Source organism: Boleophthalmus pectinirostris, unplaced genomic scaffold (assembly GCF_026225935.1).
Source record: "Boleophthalmus pectinirostris isolate CB_2022bp ecotype Guang Dong unplaced genomic scaffold, ASM2622593v1 HiC_scaffold_12, whole genome shotgun sequence".
Classification (NCBI taxonomy): Eukaryota; Metazoa; Chordata; class Actinopteri; order Gobiiformes; family Gobiidae; genus Boleophthalmus; species Boleophthalmus pectinirostris.
In genome coordinates, this window is record NW_026571018.1 from 1773807 (window position 1) to 1789724 (window position 15918).

General features: G+C 44.9%; 1 protein-coding gene across 2 annotated transcripts in view; it reads left to right on the forward strand.

Moving 5' to 3' along the window:
• The window catches only part of camk2a (calcium/calmodulin-dependent protein kinase II alpha), a 48112-nt gene that overhangs the window by 26367 nt on the left and 5827 nt on the right, over positions 1-15918 (forward strand). Inside the window, exons 7-17 of one of the 2 annotated variants that reach the window (XM_020941147.2) lie at positions 1173-1275; positions 1382-1465; positions 1549-1643; positions 3224-3346; positions 4258-4341; positions 4534-4576; positions 11973-12010; positions 14245-14293; positions 14492-14567; positions 14699-14793; positions 15135-15367. In XM_020941147.2, coding sequence (XP_020796806.2) covers positions 1173-1275; positions 1382-1465; positions 1549-1643; positions 3224-3346; positions 4258-4341; positions 4534-4576; positions 11973-12010; positions 14245-14293; positions 14492-14567; positions 14699-14793; positions 15135-15367 — 1023 coding nt within the window. Of the gene's footprint in view, positions 1-1172; positions 1276-1381; positions 1466-1548; positions 1644-3223; positions 3347-4257; positions 4342-4533; positions 4577-11972; positions 12011-12050; positions 12141-14244; positions 14294-14491; positions 14568-14698; positions 14794-15134; positions 15368-15918 lie in introns of those variants that run through there. The other variant, XM_055149045.1, reaches the window with a different exon arrangement.

Here is a 15918-nt window from a genome sequence, read left to right on the forward strand (position 1 = left end):
AACACTGACCACAACATCGACCACCAAAACACTGACCACAACATCGACCACCAAAACACTGACCACAACATCGACCACCAAAACACTGACCACAACATCGGCCACCAAAACACTGACCACAACATCGACCACCAAAACAATGACCACAACATCGACCACCAAAACACTGACCACAACATCGACCACCAAAACACTGACCACAACATCGACCACCAAAACACTGACCACAACATCGACCACCAAAACACTGACCACAACATCGACCACCAAACACTGACCACAACATCGACCACCAAAACACTGACAACAACATCGACCACCAAAACACTGACCACAACATCGACCACCAAAACACTGACCACAACATCGACCACCAAAACACTGACCACAACATCGACCACCAAAACACTGACCACAACATCGACCACCAAAACACTGACCACAACATCGACCACCAAAACACTGACCACAACATCGACCACCAAAACACTGACACAACATCGACCACCAAAACACTGACCACAACATCGGGCACAACAACGATCACCACAACACTAACCAACACAACACCGCCGTCTGAGGAAAAGGGGCGTGTCAGTACATGTTGCTAGGCAACGTCCTCGAACCTCCGAGTCGAATGGATGATTGAATGCACCATTGCTCAGCAACAAAGCACTGTAGGTGTCAGTCAAACCTGTTGCTAACACTAACAACAACAAAAACAACAACGGGGAATGAAGGCGTCTGATTGGTTCGTTATTTGCATTTGTCTCTTGATTTAGGGACAAAATAACAAAATGAAAAATTCCGGATCATGTGTTGCGGATTAATACAAAAAATTTGTCACACACAAATAAATACCCCTCTGTAATACCCCACAGCAGTAAATACCCCTCTGTAATACCCCACAGCAGTAAATACCCCTCTGTAATACCCCACAGCAGTAATAAATACCCCTCTGTAATACCCCACAGCAGTAAATGCCCCTCTGTAATACCCCACAGCAGTAAATACCCCTCTGTAATACCCCACAGCAGTAAATACCCCTCTGTAATACCCCACAGCAGTAAATACCCCTCTGTAATACCCCACAGCAGTAATAAATACCCCTCTGTAATACCCCACAGCAGTAAATACCCCTCTGTAATACCCCTCCTCTGTTCTGTTTGTAGCCGGAGAACCTCCTCTTGGCGTCGAAGTCCAAAGGTGCGGCGGTGAAACTGGCCGACTTCGGTTTGGCCATCGAGGTGGAGGGAGACCAGCAGGCCTGGTTCGGTGAGCAGAGGCTTCTGGGAAATGTGGTCCATTACTGTAGTTTACATTTTATGGGAAAATTACAATAATAAAGTCTGTTTCTGTTTCATTTTGTGTTTTTGTTCAGGCTTCGCGGGGACCCCTGGGTACCTATCCCCTGAGGTCCTGAGGAAAGACCCCTACGGCAAAGCAGTGGATCTATGGGCCTGTGGTACGTCTCAGTCCTGATTTAGACCTGGTTCAGTCCTGGTTCAGTCCTGGTCCAGTCCTGGTTCAGTTCTGTCTGTGTTTCAGGTGTGATCTTGTACATTCTGCTGGTTGGATATCCTCCATTCTGGGACGAGGACCAGCACAGACTCTATCAGCAGATCAAAGCCGGAGCCTACGACGTGAGTCCAGCATGAGGCCAGGGAATGTCCCACAATGGAGCTTTAACCTGTCCTACTGTGAGGAAATTTCCCGCAGTGGAGCTTTAACCTGTCCTACTGTGAGGAAATGTCCCGCAGTGGAGCTTTAACCTGTCCTACTGTGAGGAAATTTCCCGCAGTGGAGCTTTAACCTGTCCTACTGTGAGGAAATGTCCCGTAGTGGAGCTTTAACCTGTCCTACTGTGAGGAAATGTCCCGCAGTGGAGCTTTAACTTGTCCTTCTGTGGACATTTTATTCTGAAAAGTTTCTTTTTCCTGTAGTTTAAAGAGCCACTAAACACCAAAATAACTTTTTTGTCCTGATTGTCTGTGTAAATGTGTCTAAAATAGAAGTGTCTCTCTGTCTCTGGCCTTATTTTGACATTTTCGTGCATATTTGTTATAAATCTGACTTTTGGGTCAAAGTTGTATCTTTATCGGCCTCTTTAGGATCAACTACGGTCAGGACATTTGAGTTTTCAGGTTGGACTACCCTCTCCGGGTGGGTGAAGAGTCCCTGCCTCAAGTGTTCAAGTATCTCAAAGCTCTCGATTTATCGTCAGTCTATGTTCCTCCTCTCACCTCTGGTCATGAGCTCTGGGTAATGACCGAAAGGACGAGATCACCAATACAAGCACTCGAAATGAGTTTCCTTCTCAGGGTGTCTGGGCGCTCCATTAGAGATAGAGTGAGGAGCCACAGTCACACAGGAGGAGCTCGGAGTAGAGCCGCTGCTCCTCCACGTCAAGAGGAACCAGTTGAGGAGCGTCTGTTCTGATGTCTCCTGGGCGTCTCCCTCAGGAGGTGTTCATGTCCCACCAGGAGGAGGCCCCGGGGAAGACCCAGGACACACTGGAGGGACTATGTCTCTGGACTGGCCTGGGAACTCCTCGGGGTCCCCCGGAGGAGCTGGAGGAAGTGTCTGGGGTGAAGGAAGTCTGGGAGTCCCTGCTTAGATAAGAGGAAGAAAATGGATGGATGGACTAACAGCGCCGATGAGTCAGATGGAGGTTTTTACGTGACAAGTGCAGACACTGGCGTCTACGGACAGGACGTGAGGAGCCCCTCTCATCCCCACCCCCACCTGGCACCGCCGGGCACCTCCATGTCCCACCGTGTCTGGAGAAAAGGGAAAAGGCGTGGTCTGAGCACAAATGTCCTCTCTGTTTCAAAGTCCGGAGCGCACCTGTCTGCACCATATTGGATTATTATGGCTGTCAATCATCATAGTTTCCTTCTCCTGGTTGGGACACGGTGACTTTTATTCTGAAAGGTTTGTGTTTCCTGTAGTTTATTGTAGTTTTATTTTGTAGTTTCCTTCTCCTGAGTGGGACACGGTGACTTTTATTTTGAAAGGTTTCTGTTTCCTGTAGTTTATTGTAGTTTTATTTTGTAGTTTCCTTCTCCTGAGTGGGACACGGTGACTTTTATTTTGAAAGGTTTGTGTTTCCTCTAGTTTACTGTAGTTTTATTTTGTAGTTTCCTTCTCCTGAGTGGGACACGGTGACTTTTATTTTGAAAGGTTTGTGTTTCCTCTAGTTTACTGTAGTTTTATTTTGTAGTTTCCTTCTCCTGAGTGGGACACGGTGACTCCTGAGGCCAAAGATCTGATCAATAAGATGTTGACCATAAATCCGTCCAAACGCATCACCGCCGCCGAGGCCCTCAAGCACCCCTGGATCTCTGTGAGCACCCACACGGACATAGACCGGGTTTAGACCGGGTTTAGAACTAGTTTAGACCGGGTTTAGAACTGGTTTAGAATGGGTTTAGACCGGGTTTAGAACTGGTTTAGACTAGGCTTAGACCAAGTTTGGACTGGATTTAGACCGAGTTTAAACCGAATTTAGACCGGGTTTAGACCGGGTTTAGACCGAGTTTAGACGTGTTAGACCGGGATTAAACTGGGTTTAGACCAGGTTTAGACCGGGGTTAGACCGGGGTTAGACCGGGTTTAGACCGGGTTTAGACCGGGTTTAGACCGGGTTTAGACCAGGTTTAGACCAGGTTTTGACCAGGTTTAGACGGGGGTTTGACCGGGTTTAGACTGGGTTTAGACCGAGTTTAGACTGAGTTAAGACCAAGTTTAGACTGGGTTTAGACCAGGTTTAGACCAGGGTTTAGACCGGGTTTAGACCAAGTTTAGACCGGGTTTAGACCAGGTTTAGACCAGGGTTTAGACCGGGTTTAGACCAAGTTTAGACAGGGTTTAGACCAGATTTAGACCGGGGTTAGACGGGGTTTTAACTGGGTTTAGACCTAGTTTGGACCTTCTTTAAACTGGGTTTAGACCGAGTTTAGACCAAGTTTAGACCAGGTTTAGACCTGCTTTAGACCGGGTTTAGAACTGGTTTAGACTTTGTTTAGTCCTGGTTTAGATCTGGACTCTGTAGACTCTGTTAGACTCTTTTTCCTAAATTTTCTGTCATTTTTTCCCCTCAATTTTCATAATTTTTCTTTTTTTTTTTTTTTGTATTTTGATTCTTTTGTTGTAATTTCCTTCCTAAAATGTTTGTGTTTTTTCCTATTTTTTTTATCATTTCTTTCTCTCTTTCGTTCATATTTACCCTCTCTCCTTCTCTCGTTCTCTCTTCAGCATCGCTCCACCGTGGCGTCCTGTATGCACCGACAGGAAACCGTCGAGTGTCTCAAGAAATTCAACGCTCGACGAAAACTCAAGGTACAAACTCTCTCTCCTCCTTTTCTCTCGTCTTTCTCTCTTTCTTCACTCTTTTCTGCTTCCTTGCTTCCTCGTTTCCTCACTTTCTTGCTTCCTTGACTCCTCACTTCCTTGCCTCCTTGACTCCTCAGTTCCTGGCTTCCTTGTTTCCTTACTTCCTTGCCTCCTTCTCTCCTCATTTCCTTTCCTCAGGGAGCCATCCTGACGACCATGTTGGCCACGAGGAACTTCTCAGGTCAGTTTCAGGAACCAGGACTAAACCAGGACTACACTAGGACTGAACCAGGACTAAACCAGGACTACACCAGGACTAAACCAGGACTACACTAGGACTGAACCAGGACTAAACCAGGACTACACCAGGACTAAACCAGGACTACACCAGGACTAAACCAGGACTACACTAGGACTGAACCAGGACTAAACCAGGACTACACCAGGACTAAACCAGGACTAAACCAGGACTAAACCAGGACTAAACCAGGACTAAACCAGGACTAAACCAGGACTAAACCAGGACTACAGGACTAAACCAGGACTACAGGACTAAACCAGGACTAAACCAGGACTAAACCAGGACTAAACCAGGTAGGACTGAACCAGGACTAAACCAGGACCAGGACTAAACCAGGACTAAAGGACTAAACCAGGACTAAACCAGGACTAAACTAAACCAGGACTAAACCAGGACTGGAACCAGGACTAAACCAGGACTAACCTAAACCAGGACTAAACCAGGACTAGGACTAAACCAGGACTGAACTAGGACTAACTAAACCAGGACTAAACCAGGACTAAACCAGGACTAAACCAGGACTAAACCGGACTAACTGAAACCAGGAAACTAAACCCAGGACTAAACCTAAACCAGGACTGAGGACTGAACCAGGACTAACCAGGACTAAACCAGGACTAAACCAGGACTAAACCAGGACTAGGACTAACCAGGACTGAACCAGGACTAAACCAGGACTAACCAGGACTAACCAGGACTAGGAACCAGGACTAAAACCAGGACTGAACTAGGACTGAACCAGGACCAGGGTCAAACTAAACTAGGACTAACCAGGACTAAAGGACTAAACCAGGACTGAACCAGGACTAACCAGGACTAAGGACTAAACCAGGACTAGGACTGAACCAGGACTAAACCAGGACTAAACCAGGACTTAACAGGACTAAACCAGGACTACTAACTAACCAGGACTGAACCAGGACCAGGACTAAACCAGGACTGGAACCAGGACTAAGGACTAAACCAGGACTGAACCAGGACTAGGACTACCAGGACTAAACCAGGACTAACCAGGACGGACTAGAAAGGACTAAACCAGGACTAGGACTGAACCAGGACTAACCAGGGACTGAACGGACTACCAGGACTAAACAGTGGAACACTTAGGACTAAACAGGCTGAGGCTTTAGCTCAGACTTAAATTTAGCTTCATCTGGAATGTGAGTCAAACCCTAAACTAAAACCCCGTCAGTCAGCTGCAGTACGAGTCTGTACAAGGCTCCGCCCACAAGCCCACGTCCCCCAGGCTCCCACGCGACAATCATCCATAAATACACAACAACATGACACACAACTGTACACAACGACTGCACAAACCTGATGTGACGCATGATAAATATGTGTGATAGAGCTCTGAAGGGGGAGGGAGTCAGCCCAGGGAGTAAAAGGAGGGGGGACTCAAAAATGAAAGTGACACACACACACACACCCACACACTGACACACACACAGACACACGCAGACACACACACCCTGACACACACACAGACACACACACACAGACACACACACACACACACACACCCCAACACACACACACAGACACACACACACAGACACACACACAGACGCACAGACACACACACACACACAGACACACACACACAGACACACACACAGACACACACAGACACACAGACACACACACACACACACACACACACACACACCCCAACACACACACACACACACCCTGAGAGAGACCGGGTCAGGGCCTTAGACAAGGAACCAAATTTAGACCAGAGAGATCAGATATACAAACACACACCAGACTGGGACTAAACCAGGACTAAAACTGGACTGAACCTGGACTAAAACTGGACTGAACCTGGACTAAAACTGAACTGAACCTGGACTAAAACTGGACTAAAACTGGACTGAACCTGGACTAAAACTGGACTAAAACTGGACTGAACCTGGACTAAAACTGAACTGACTAAAACTGGACTGAAACTGGACCGAACCTGGACCAAAACCGAACTGAACCTGGACTAAAACTGGACTAAAACTGGACTGAACCTGGACTGAAACTGGACTGAACCTGGACCAAAACTGGACTAAAATTGGACTAAAACTGGACTGAACCTGGACCAAAACTGAACTGAACCTGGACTGAAACTGGACTAAAACTGGACTGAACCTGGACTAAAACTGAACTGAACCTGGACTAAAACTGGACTAAAACTGGACTAAAACTGGACTGAAACTGGACTGAACCTGGACCAAAACTGGACTAAAACTGGACTAAAACTGGACTGAACCTGGACTAAAACTGAACTGAACCTGGACTAAAACTGGATTAAAACTGGACTGAAACTGGACTGAACCTGGACTAAAACTGAATGGAACCTGGACTAAAACTGGACTGAAATCGGACTGAACCTGGACTAAAACTGAACTGAACCTGGACTAAAACTGGACTAAAACTGGACTGAACCTGGACTAAAACTGGACTAAAACTGGACTGAACCTGGACTAAAACTGAACTGAACCTGGACTAAAACTGGACTGAACCTGGACTAAAACTGGACTGAACCTGGACTAAAACTGAACGGAACCTGGACTAAAACTGGACTAAAACTGGACTAAAACTGGACTGAAACTGGACTGAACCTGGACCAAAACTGAACTGAACCTGGACTGAACCTGGACTGAAACCGGACTGAACCTGGACTAAAACTGAACTGAACCTGGACTAAAACTGGACTAAAACTGAACTGAACCTGGACTAAAACTGGACTGAGCCTGGACTAAAACTGAACTGAACCTGGACTAAAACTGGACTAAAACTGGACTGAACCTGGACTAAAAGTGGACTAAAAGTGGACTAAAACTGGACTAAAACTGGACTGAACCTGGACTAAAACTGAACTGACTAAAACTGGACTGAAACTGGACTGAACCTGGACCAAAACTGAACTGAACCTGGACTAAAAGTGGACTAAAACTGGACTGAACCTGGACTGAAACTGGACTGAACCTGGACCAAAATTGGACTAAAACTGGACTAAAACTGGACTAAAACTGGACTGAACCTGGACTAAAACTGGACTAAAACTGGACTGAAACTGGACTGAACCTGGACTAAAACTGGACTGAAACTGGACTGAACCTGGACCAAAACTGAACTGAACCTGGACTGAAACTGGACTAAAACTGGACTGAACCTGGACTGAAAACTGAACTGAACCTGGACTAAAACTAAAACTGGACTAAAACTGGACTGAAACCTGGACCAAAACTGGACTAAACTGGACTGAACCTGGACTAAAACTGAACTGAACCTGGACTAAAACTGGACTAAAACTGGACTGAAACTGGACTGAACCTGGACTAAAACTGGACTGAACCTGGACTAAAACTGAACGGAACCTGGACTAAAACTGGACTGAAACCGGACTGAACCTGGACTAAAACTGAACTGAACCTGGACTAAAACTGGACTAAAAACTGGACTGAACCTGGACTAAAAACTGGACTTAAAACTGGACTGAACCTGGACTAAAACTGACTGAACCTGGAAAAACTGGACTAAAACTGGACTGAACCTGGACTAAAACTGGACTGAACCTGGACTAAAACTGAACGGAACCTGGACTAAAACTGGACTAAAACTGGACTGAAACCGGACTGAACCTGGACTAAAACTGAACTGAACCTGGACTAAAACTGGACTAAAACTGAACTGAACCTGGACTAAAACTGGACTAAAACTGGACTGAACCTGGACTAAAACTGAACTGAACCTGGACTAAAACTGGACTAAAACTGGACTGAACCTGGACTAAAACTGGACTAAAACTGAACTAAAACTGAACTGAACCTGGACTAAAACTGGACTAAAACTGGACTGAAACTGGACTGAACCTGGACTAAAACTGGACTAAAACTGGACTGAACCTGAACTAAAACTGGACTGAAACTGCACTGGACCTGGACTAAAACTGGACTAAAACTGGACTGAAACTGGACTGAACCTGGACCAAAACTGAACTGAACCTGGACTAAAACTGAACTAAAACTGGACTGAACCTGGACTGAAACTGGACTGAACCTGGACCAAAACTGGACTAAAACTGGACTAAAACTGGACTAAAACTGGACTGAACCTGGACTAAAACTGAACTGAACCTGGACTAAAACTGGACTAAAACTGGACTGAAACTGGACTGAACCTGGACTAAAACTGGACTGAAACTGGACTGAACCTGGACCAAAACTGAACTGAACCTGGACTAAAACTGGACTAAAACTGGACTGAACCTGGACTAAAACTGAACTGAACCTGGACTAAAACTGGACTAAAACTGGACTGAAACTGGACTGAACCTGGACTAAAACTGGACTAAAACTGGACTGAAAACTGGACTGAAAACTGGACTAAACTGGACTGAACTGAACCTGGACTAAAACTGGACTAAAACTGGACTGAAAACTGGACTGAACTGACTAAAACTGGACTAAAACTGGACTGAACCTGACTAAAACTGGACTAAAACTGACTGACTGGACTACTAAAACTGGACTAAAACTGGACTGAAACTGGACTGGACCTGGACTAAAACTGAACTGAACCTGGACTAAAACTGGACTAAAACTGGATCGAACCTGGACTAAAACTGAACTAAAACTGGACTGAACCTGGACTAAAACTGGACTAAAACTGGAATCAATCTGGACTGAATCTGGACAAAAACTGGACTAAACCAGGACTAAACATGGACTAAACATGGACTAAACATGGACTAAACATGGACTGAACCTGGACTGAACCAGAACCAAACCTGTACTAAAACTAAACTTAGACTGGACTGGAAGACTACAATGGGGTCCAAAGTGAGACCAGGGTAGACCAAACTAGGATCCAAGTTAAACCAGAGATAAGAGCTGGGACTAAACCTGGACTAAACCTGGACTCAACCTGGACTAAACCTGGACTCAGGGGTCAAAGTGGAGTCCAGGGAGAGAAAGGGAAAGTGTTTTTAAACTAAACTTAGACCAGGATCCAAACTTAGACCAGGCGTGGGACTCTAGAGGGACTTCCTTTGCACTTTGGCCTAAATCTGGACCAAAGTCTAGATCTGGTCCAGGCCCGGACCCTGAGGGGGCGGAGCCTGGGACACTTGATCTGCTGCTATGTACACCATGTGACAACAGACAGAAGGACTGGACTGAACCTGGACTAAAACTGGACTAAAACTGGACTAAAACTGGACTGAACCTGGACTAAAACTGGATTAAAACTGGACTGAACCTGGACTAAAACTGAACTGAACCTGGACTAAAACTGGACTAAAACTGGACTGAACCTGGACTAAAACTGGACTGAACCTGGACTAAAACTGAACGGAACCTGGACTAAAACTGGACTGAAACCGGACTGAACCTGGACTAAAACTGAACTGAACCTGGACTAAAACTGGACTAAAACTGGACTGAACCTGGACTAAAACTGGATTAAAACTGGACTGAACCTGGACTAAAACTGGATTAAAACTGGACTGAACCTGGACTAAAACTGAACTGAACCTGGACTAAAACTGGACTAAAACTGGACTGAACCTGGACTAAAACTGGACTAAAACTGGACTAAAACTGGACTGAACCTGGACTAAAACTGAACGGAACCTGGACTAAAACTGGACTAAAACTGGACTGAAACCGGACTGAACCTGGACTAAAACTGAACTGAACCTGGACTAAAACTGGACTAAAACTGAACTGAACCTGGACTAAAACTGGACTAAAACTGGACTGAACCTGGACTAAAACTGGACTAAAACTGAACTGAACCTGGACTAAAACTGGACTAAAACTGGACTAAAACTGGACTGAAACTGGACTGAACCTGGACTAAAACTGGACTAAAACTGGACTGAACCTGAACTAAAACTGGACTAAAACTGGACTGAAACTGCACTGGACCTGGACTAAAACTGGACTAAAACTGGACTGAAACTGGACTGAACCTGGACCAAAACTGAACTGAACCTGGACTAAAACTGAACTAAAACTGGACTGAACCTGGACTGAAACTGGACTGAACCTGGACCAAAACTGGACTAAAACTGGACTGAACCTGGACTAAAACTGAACTGAACCTGGACTAAAACTGGACTAAAACTGGACTGAAACTGGACTGAACCTGGACTAAAACTGGACTAAAACTGGACTGAACCTAGACTAAAACTGGACTGAAACTGCACTGGACCTGGACTAAAACTGGACTAAAACTGGACTAAAACTGGACTAAAACTGGACTAAAACTGGACTAAAACTGGACTGAAACTGGACTGGACCTGGACTAAAACTGGACTGAACCTGGACTAAAACTGAACTGAACCTGGACTAAAACTGGACTAAAACTGGATCGAACCTGGACTAAAACTGAACTAAAACTGGACTGAACCTGGACTAAAACTGGACTAAAACTGGAATCAATCTGGACTGAATCTGGACAAAAACTGGACTAAACCAGGACTAAACCAGGACTAAACCAGGACTAAACATGGACTAAACATGGACTGAACCTGGACTGAACCAGAACCAAACCTGGACTAAAACTAAACTTAAACTGGACTGGAAGATTACAATGGGGTCCAAAGTGAGACCAGGGTAGACCAAACTAGGATCCAAGTTAAACCAGAGATAAGAGCTGGGACTAAACCTGGACTAAACCTGGACTCAACCTGGACTAAACCTGGACTCAGGGGTCAAAGTGGAGTCCAGGGAGAGAAAGGGAAAGTGTTTTTAAACTAAACTTAGACCAGGATCCAAACTTAGACCAGGCGTGGGACTCCAGAGGGACTTCCTTTGCACTTTGGCCTAAATCTGGACCAAAGTCTAGATCTGGTCCAGGCCCGGACCCTGAGGGGGCGGAGCCTGGGACACTTGATCTGCTGCTATGTACACCATGTGACAACAGACAGAAGGACTGGACTGAACCGGGTCTAAACCAGGACTCAAACTGGACTACAACAGGACTAAACACGGGGACTAAAACACTGAGGACTAAACCTGGTCTAAATCTGGTCTACACAAGTCTAGACCAGGCCTAAACTCGGACTAAACCAGGATTACAACAGATCTTCTTCATCCTCTGTGGATTTGATTTTTATTTAATTTTTTTTTATTTAAGTCTCATTGTGAGTCAGTTTTTTGTCAGTTTTTTGTGTAGATTGTTTTGTTTTTTGTGGTACTTTTTGTGGTACTTTTGTGGTACTTTTGTGATACTTTTGTGGTACTTCCTGCGTCCTGGATGGCGTGGCTGTTCTTCTCTGCCTTCCTCCCGTTCTTTCTGACTCTGGTGTTTCTGTCTCTGTTCGTGCTGCGTTCAGGAGGAAAAAGCGGAGGCAAGAAAAACGACGGCGTCAAGGTAAAAAAAAACACTTTTATTTTCTACTTTTTTGTTTCAGTCTTTTCTGAGGAAAGAGGTGGCGGCGGCGAGCGCATCAGCTGGGTCCAATTCAGAGACTGTTTATGTAAATGGGAGTTCCAAACAGGAAGTGAGCACAGGCGCGACTCGGCTCCATCGACTCTGGCTCCCACTGACTTACTCTCTAACCCACTCTACATGATCCTGGGGTTTTTATTTCAACATTTGGTCCATTAGCACATTTCGATTCCTAATATGGAGCCTGGCTTCTAATTCCCCTCATAACCGTCGGCCCCAATGAGCTTCACTAGACTGAATCTGAACGCTGTGAGTGACGTCGTTCTCACTTAAGACCTGTTCATACGTCGTAAGAACATAAGAACTTTGTTGGGCAGTTCGGCTGGAGGAAATGTTGAGAAAATACAAACATCTGTACGACACGATGCTCAGTCACTATAAAGAGACAAATGGAAAGAAATTCATGGAGGGAGATTGACGACATTTTAGGTTAAGAAGAAAATCAGTGTAGAAAAGTCTGGAGTCATCTCTGAGACAAGTTTGTGAAAGCCAAAAAGCAGGTCACCACAAAAAAAGAGCGGTCAGACTGGAGGACGAAAAGAAATATCCTTGATATAAACCTGGACCCTTCACCAAACACAGAGAAATGTCAAAAACATGAGGCCTGAATCCGTGTGTCATTCGTTCATTCGTTTTTCAATATAAAACCAAAAATAAGAAATACAAAAAAACAACTGTTTTCTTCAATATTTGTCTCCAAATCCAAAATGAAAAAACAGATAATGATTTGTTTTTTCAGTTTTCGATTTTGTGTTTAAATGAAAAATGAAAAAAAACAGATAACGGCCGTTTCCCATTTACGTGACTCCCGTGACTGCGATGCCAAAGTTTTGCGCTGCATACGGACTGAACCACGATTGATCCAGGTCCGGGACCAAAGTGGGACCAGAGTGGGACCTGGGCGGGACCAGGGCGGACTCCAAGCTTTCACTTTGAGCCTCCATAGGGTCCGAGCCTCGGCTTCGCGGTCCGGCCCTGCCTCGGGCTCTGAGCCTCTGGTCTCTGGTCCCGGACCTGGATCAGTCCTGGTTCAGTCCGTATGCGGCACAAAACTTTGGCATCACAGTTACGGGAGTCACGTAAATGGGAAACGGCCGTTATCTGTTTTTTTTTTTTCATTTTTCATTTAAACACAAAATTGAAAACTGAAAAAACAAATCATTATCTGTTTTTTCATTTTGATTTTGGAGACAAATAATGAAGAAAACTTGTTTTTTTGTATTTCTTATTTTTGGTTTTATATTGAAAAACGAATGAACGAACGACACAAGTCAAGCTCAAGTCAATCGGACGGAAGAGATTCAAACTTAACAAATACGAGTGAGTGGGCGGGGCAAAGTGTGTGAGGGGGCGTTGCAGAGTGAGGGGGCAAGACAGTTCGGCCGCAGAACATCTTCTGAAGTATGAAATGTCTGACCCCAAGCAAACTTTGTTCTTATCCTTATCACCTCAAGAAGAAAAACCCCACTTCTGAAGTTTTTAATTTTGTCTTAAGACCCACTTTTATTCTCTAGGTTTTAACACTGTGTGAGTTGTGTGCTCCTCTGTGTTTTTTTATTATTTTTTTTTATGTGTTTTTATTGGTTTTATTGTTTTATTTTGTTTATTGGTTTATTTATTTCTATTCTATGATTTTGTTTTTTATTTTATTTTACTGGTTTTATTATTTTAAGACTAGTATTATTTTAGTAGTTTATTTTATCATTTTATTATTATTGTTATTATTATGTATTTGTGCAGCACCTCGGAATCTGATTGCTTGTGAAATGTGCAACAGAAATAAAGTGGATTGGATTGGAAAAACAAAGTCCTTATGTTCTTATGAAATATGAATATGCCTTTTGGCAACTTCTTTACACAGTCCAGTTATATGAACTCTTTAATTAAATTGTTTTAGATGAAATATTGCAACTTCAAAAGTGTAAATAAACAGAATGATCCACGGGGACATTTGAACTATAACAGACTCCAGCTCATGATGTGACCTTTAACAGCCCAGACGCACTAAAGGATTTTTCACTTTTCTAAACATCGATTTCTATCACACACACACACACACACACACACCACTTTAGTATTATTCAAGTAAAAAGAGCTGAATACTCTGCAGTTCTGACGTGTACACGATCCTCTGATGACTCTGATGTGTGTTTCAGGAGTCGTCTGAGAGCACCAACACCACCATCGAGGATGAGGACACGCGGGGTACTGCACCCACACACACACACACACACACCCACGCGCACACGCACGTGCACGTGCACACACACACGCACACGCCTGCTTTAACCTCACACGACCAAAAAACCTGATGGAAGTATACATGATAGTTTCACACAAATGTAGAAGCAGGAGTTTGTTGTGAAGCAGGGCGTTTAAAGGAGATGTATGTTTGTTTTTCAGCTCGTAAACAGGACATCATCCGAGTGACGGAGCAGCTCATCGAGGCCATCAGCAACGGAGACTTCGAGAGCTACACGTGCGTTTGATTCACTTCATATTTAATGTTTAGACCAGGTTCAGTCCTGATGTGTGTAACGTGTGTGTGTGTGTTTAAACGTGTGTGTTTAAAAGTGTGTGTGTATTTAAACACGTGTGTGTGTGTTACAGTAAGATGTGTGATCCTGCTGTGACGGCCTTCGAACCCGAGGCTCTGGGAAACCTGGTTGAAGGACTCGACTTCCACCGATTTTATTTTGAAAACCGTGAGTGAAAACCACGACCTTTTATTCCTGGATTAGATCTGGTCCAGACCTGGGTCAGACTTGGCTCAGACCTGGTGTAGACCTGTTTTAGTCCTGGTTTAGTCCTGTTTCAGACCTGGTTTAGTCCTGGTTTAGTCCTGGTTTAGTCCTGTTTCAGACCTGGTTTAGTCCTGGTTTACTCCTGGTGTAGTGCTGTTTCAGACCTGGTTTAGTCCTGGTTCAGTCCTGGTTTAGACCTGTTTCAGACCCGCTTTAGTCCTGGTTTAGTCCTGTTTCAGACCCGCTTTAGTCCTGGTTTAGTTCTGTTTCAGACCCGCTTTAGTCCTGGTTTCTCTCCTCAGTCTGGTCTAAGAACTCGAAGCCGGTCCACACCACCATTTTGAATCCTCACATCCACCTGGTGGGCGAGGAGGCGGCTTGCATCGCTTACATCAGAGTCACGCAGTTCATTGACGCCAACGGCTCGCCACGCACCGTCCAATCAGAGGAGAGCAGGGTGTGGCACCGCCGCGACGGCAAGTGGCAGATCGTCCACTTCCACCGGTCCGGCTCGCCCTCCACGCTCTGCAAGTGAGTGACCAATCAGAGCGCTCGGACCCACACGGCCACCAATCACAGACGAGCTCACTGCACCACAGACCAGACCTGCTTTAGACCTGGTTTAGACCTCATTTATTTCTGGTTTAGTCCTGGTTGAGTCCTGGATAAGTCCTGGTTTAGTCCTCATTTAGTCCTGGTTTAGTCCTGGTTTAGTCCTAGTTTTGTCCTAGTTTAGACCTAGTTTAGTCCTCATTTAGTCCTAGTTTAGTCCTGGTTTGTTTGGTCCTGGTTGTGCCTGATTAGTCCTGGTTTAGTCCTCATTTAGTCCTGGTTTAGTCCTAGTTTAGTACTAGTTTAGTCCTCATTTAGTTCTGATTTAGTCCTGGTTTAGTCCTGGTTTAGACTTGGTTTAGTCCTGAATTAGTTCTGATTTAGCCCTGGTTTAGTCCTGCTTTAGTTCTGATTTAGTCCTGGTTTAGACTTGTTTTAGTCCAGGTTTAGTTCTGATTTAGTCCCAATTTAGTTCTGATTTAATCCTGGTTTAGTCCTGGTTGAGTCCTGATTTAGTTCTGATTTAGTCCTGGT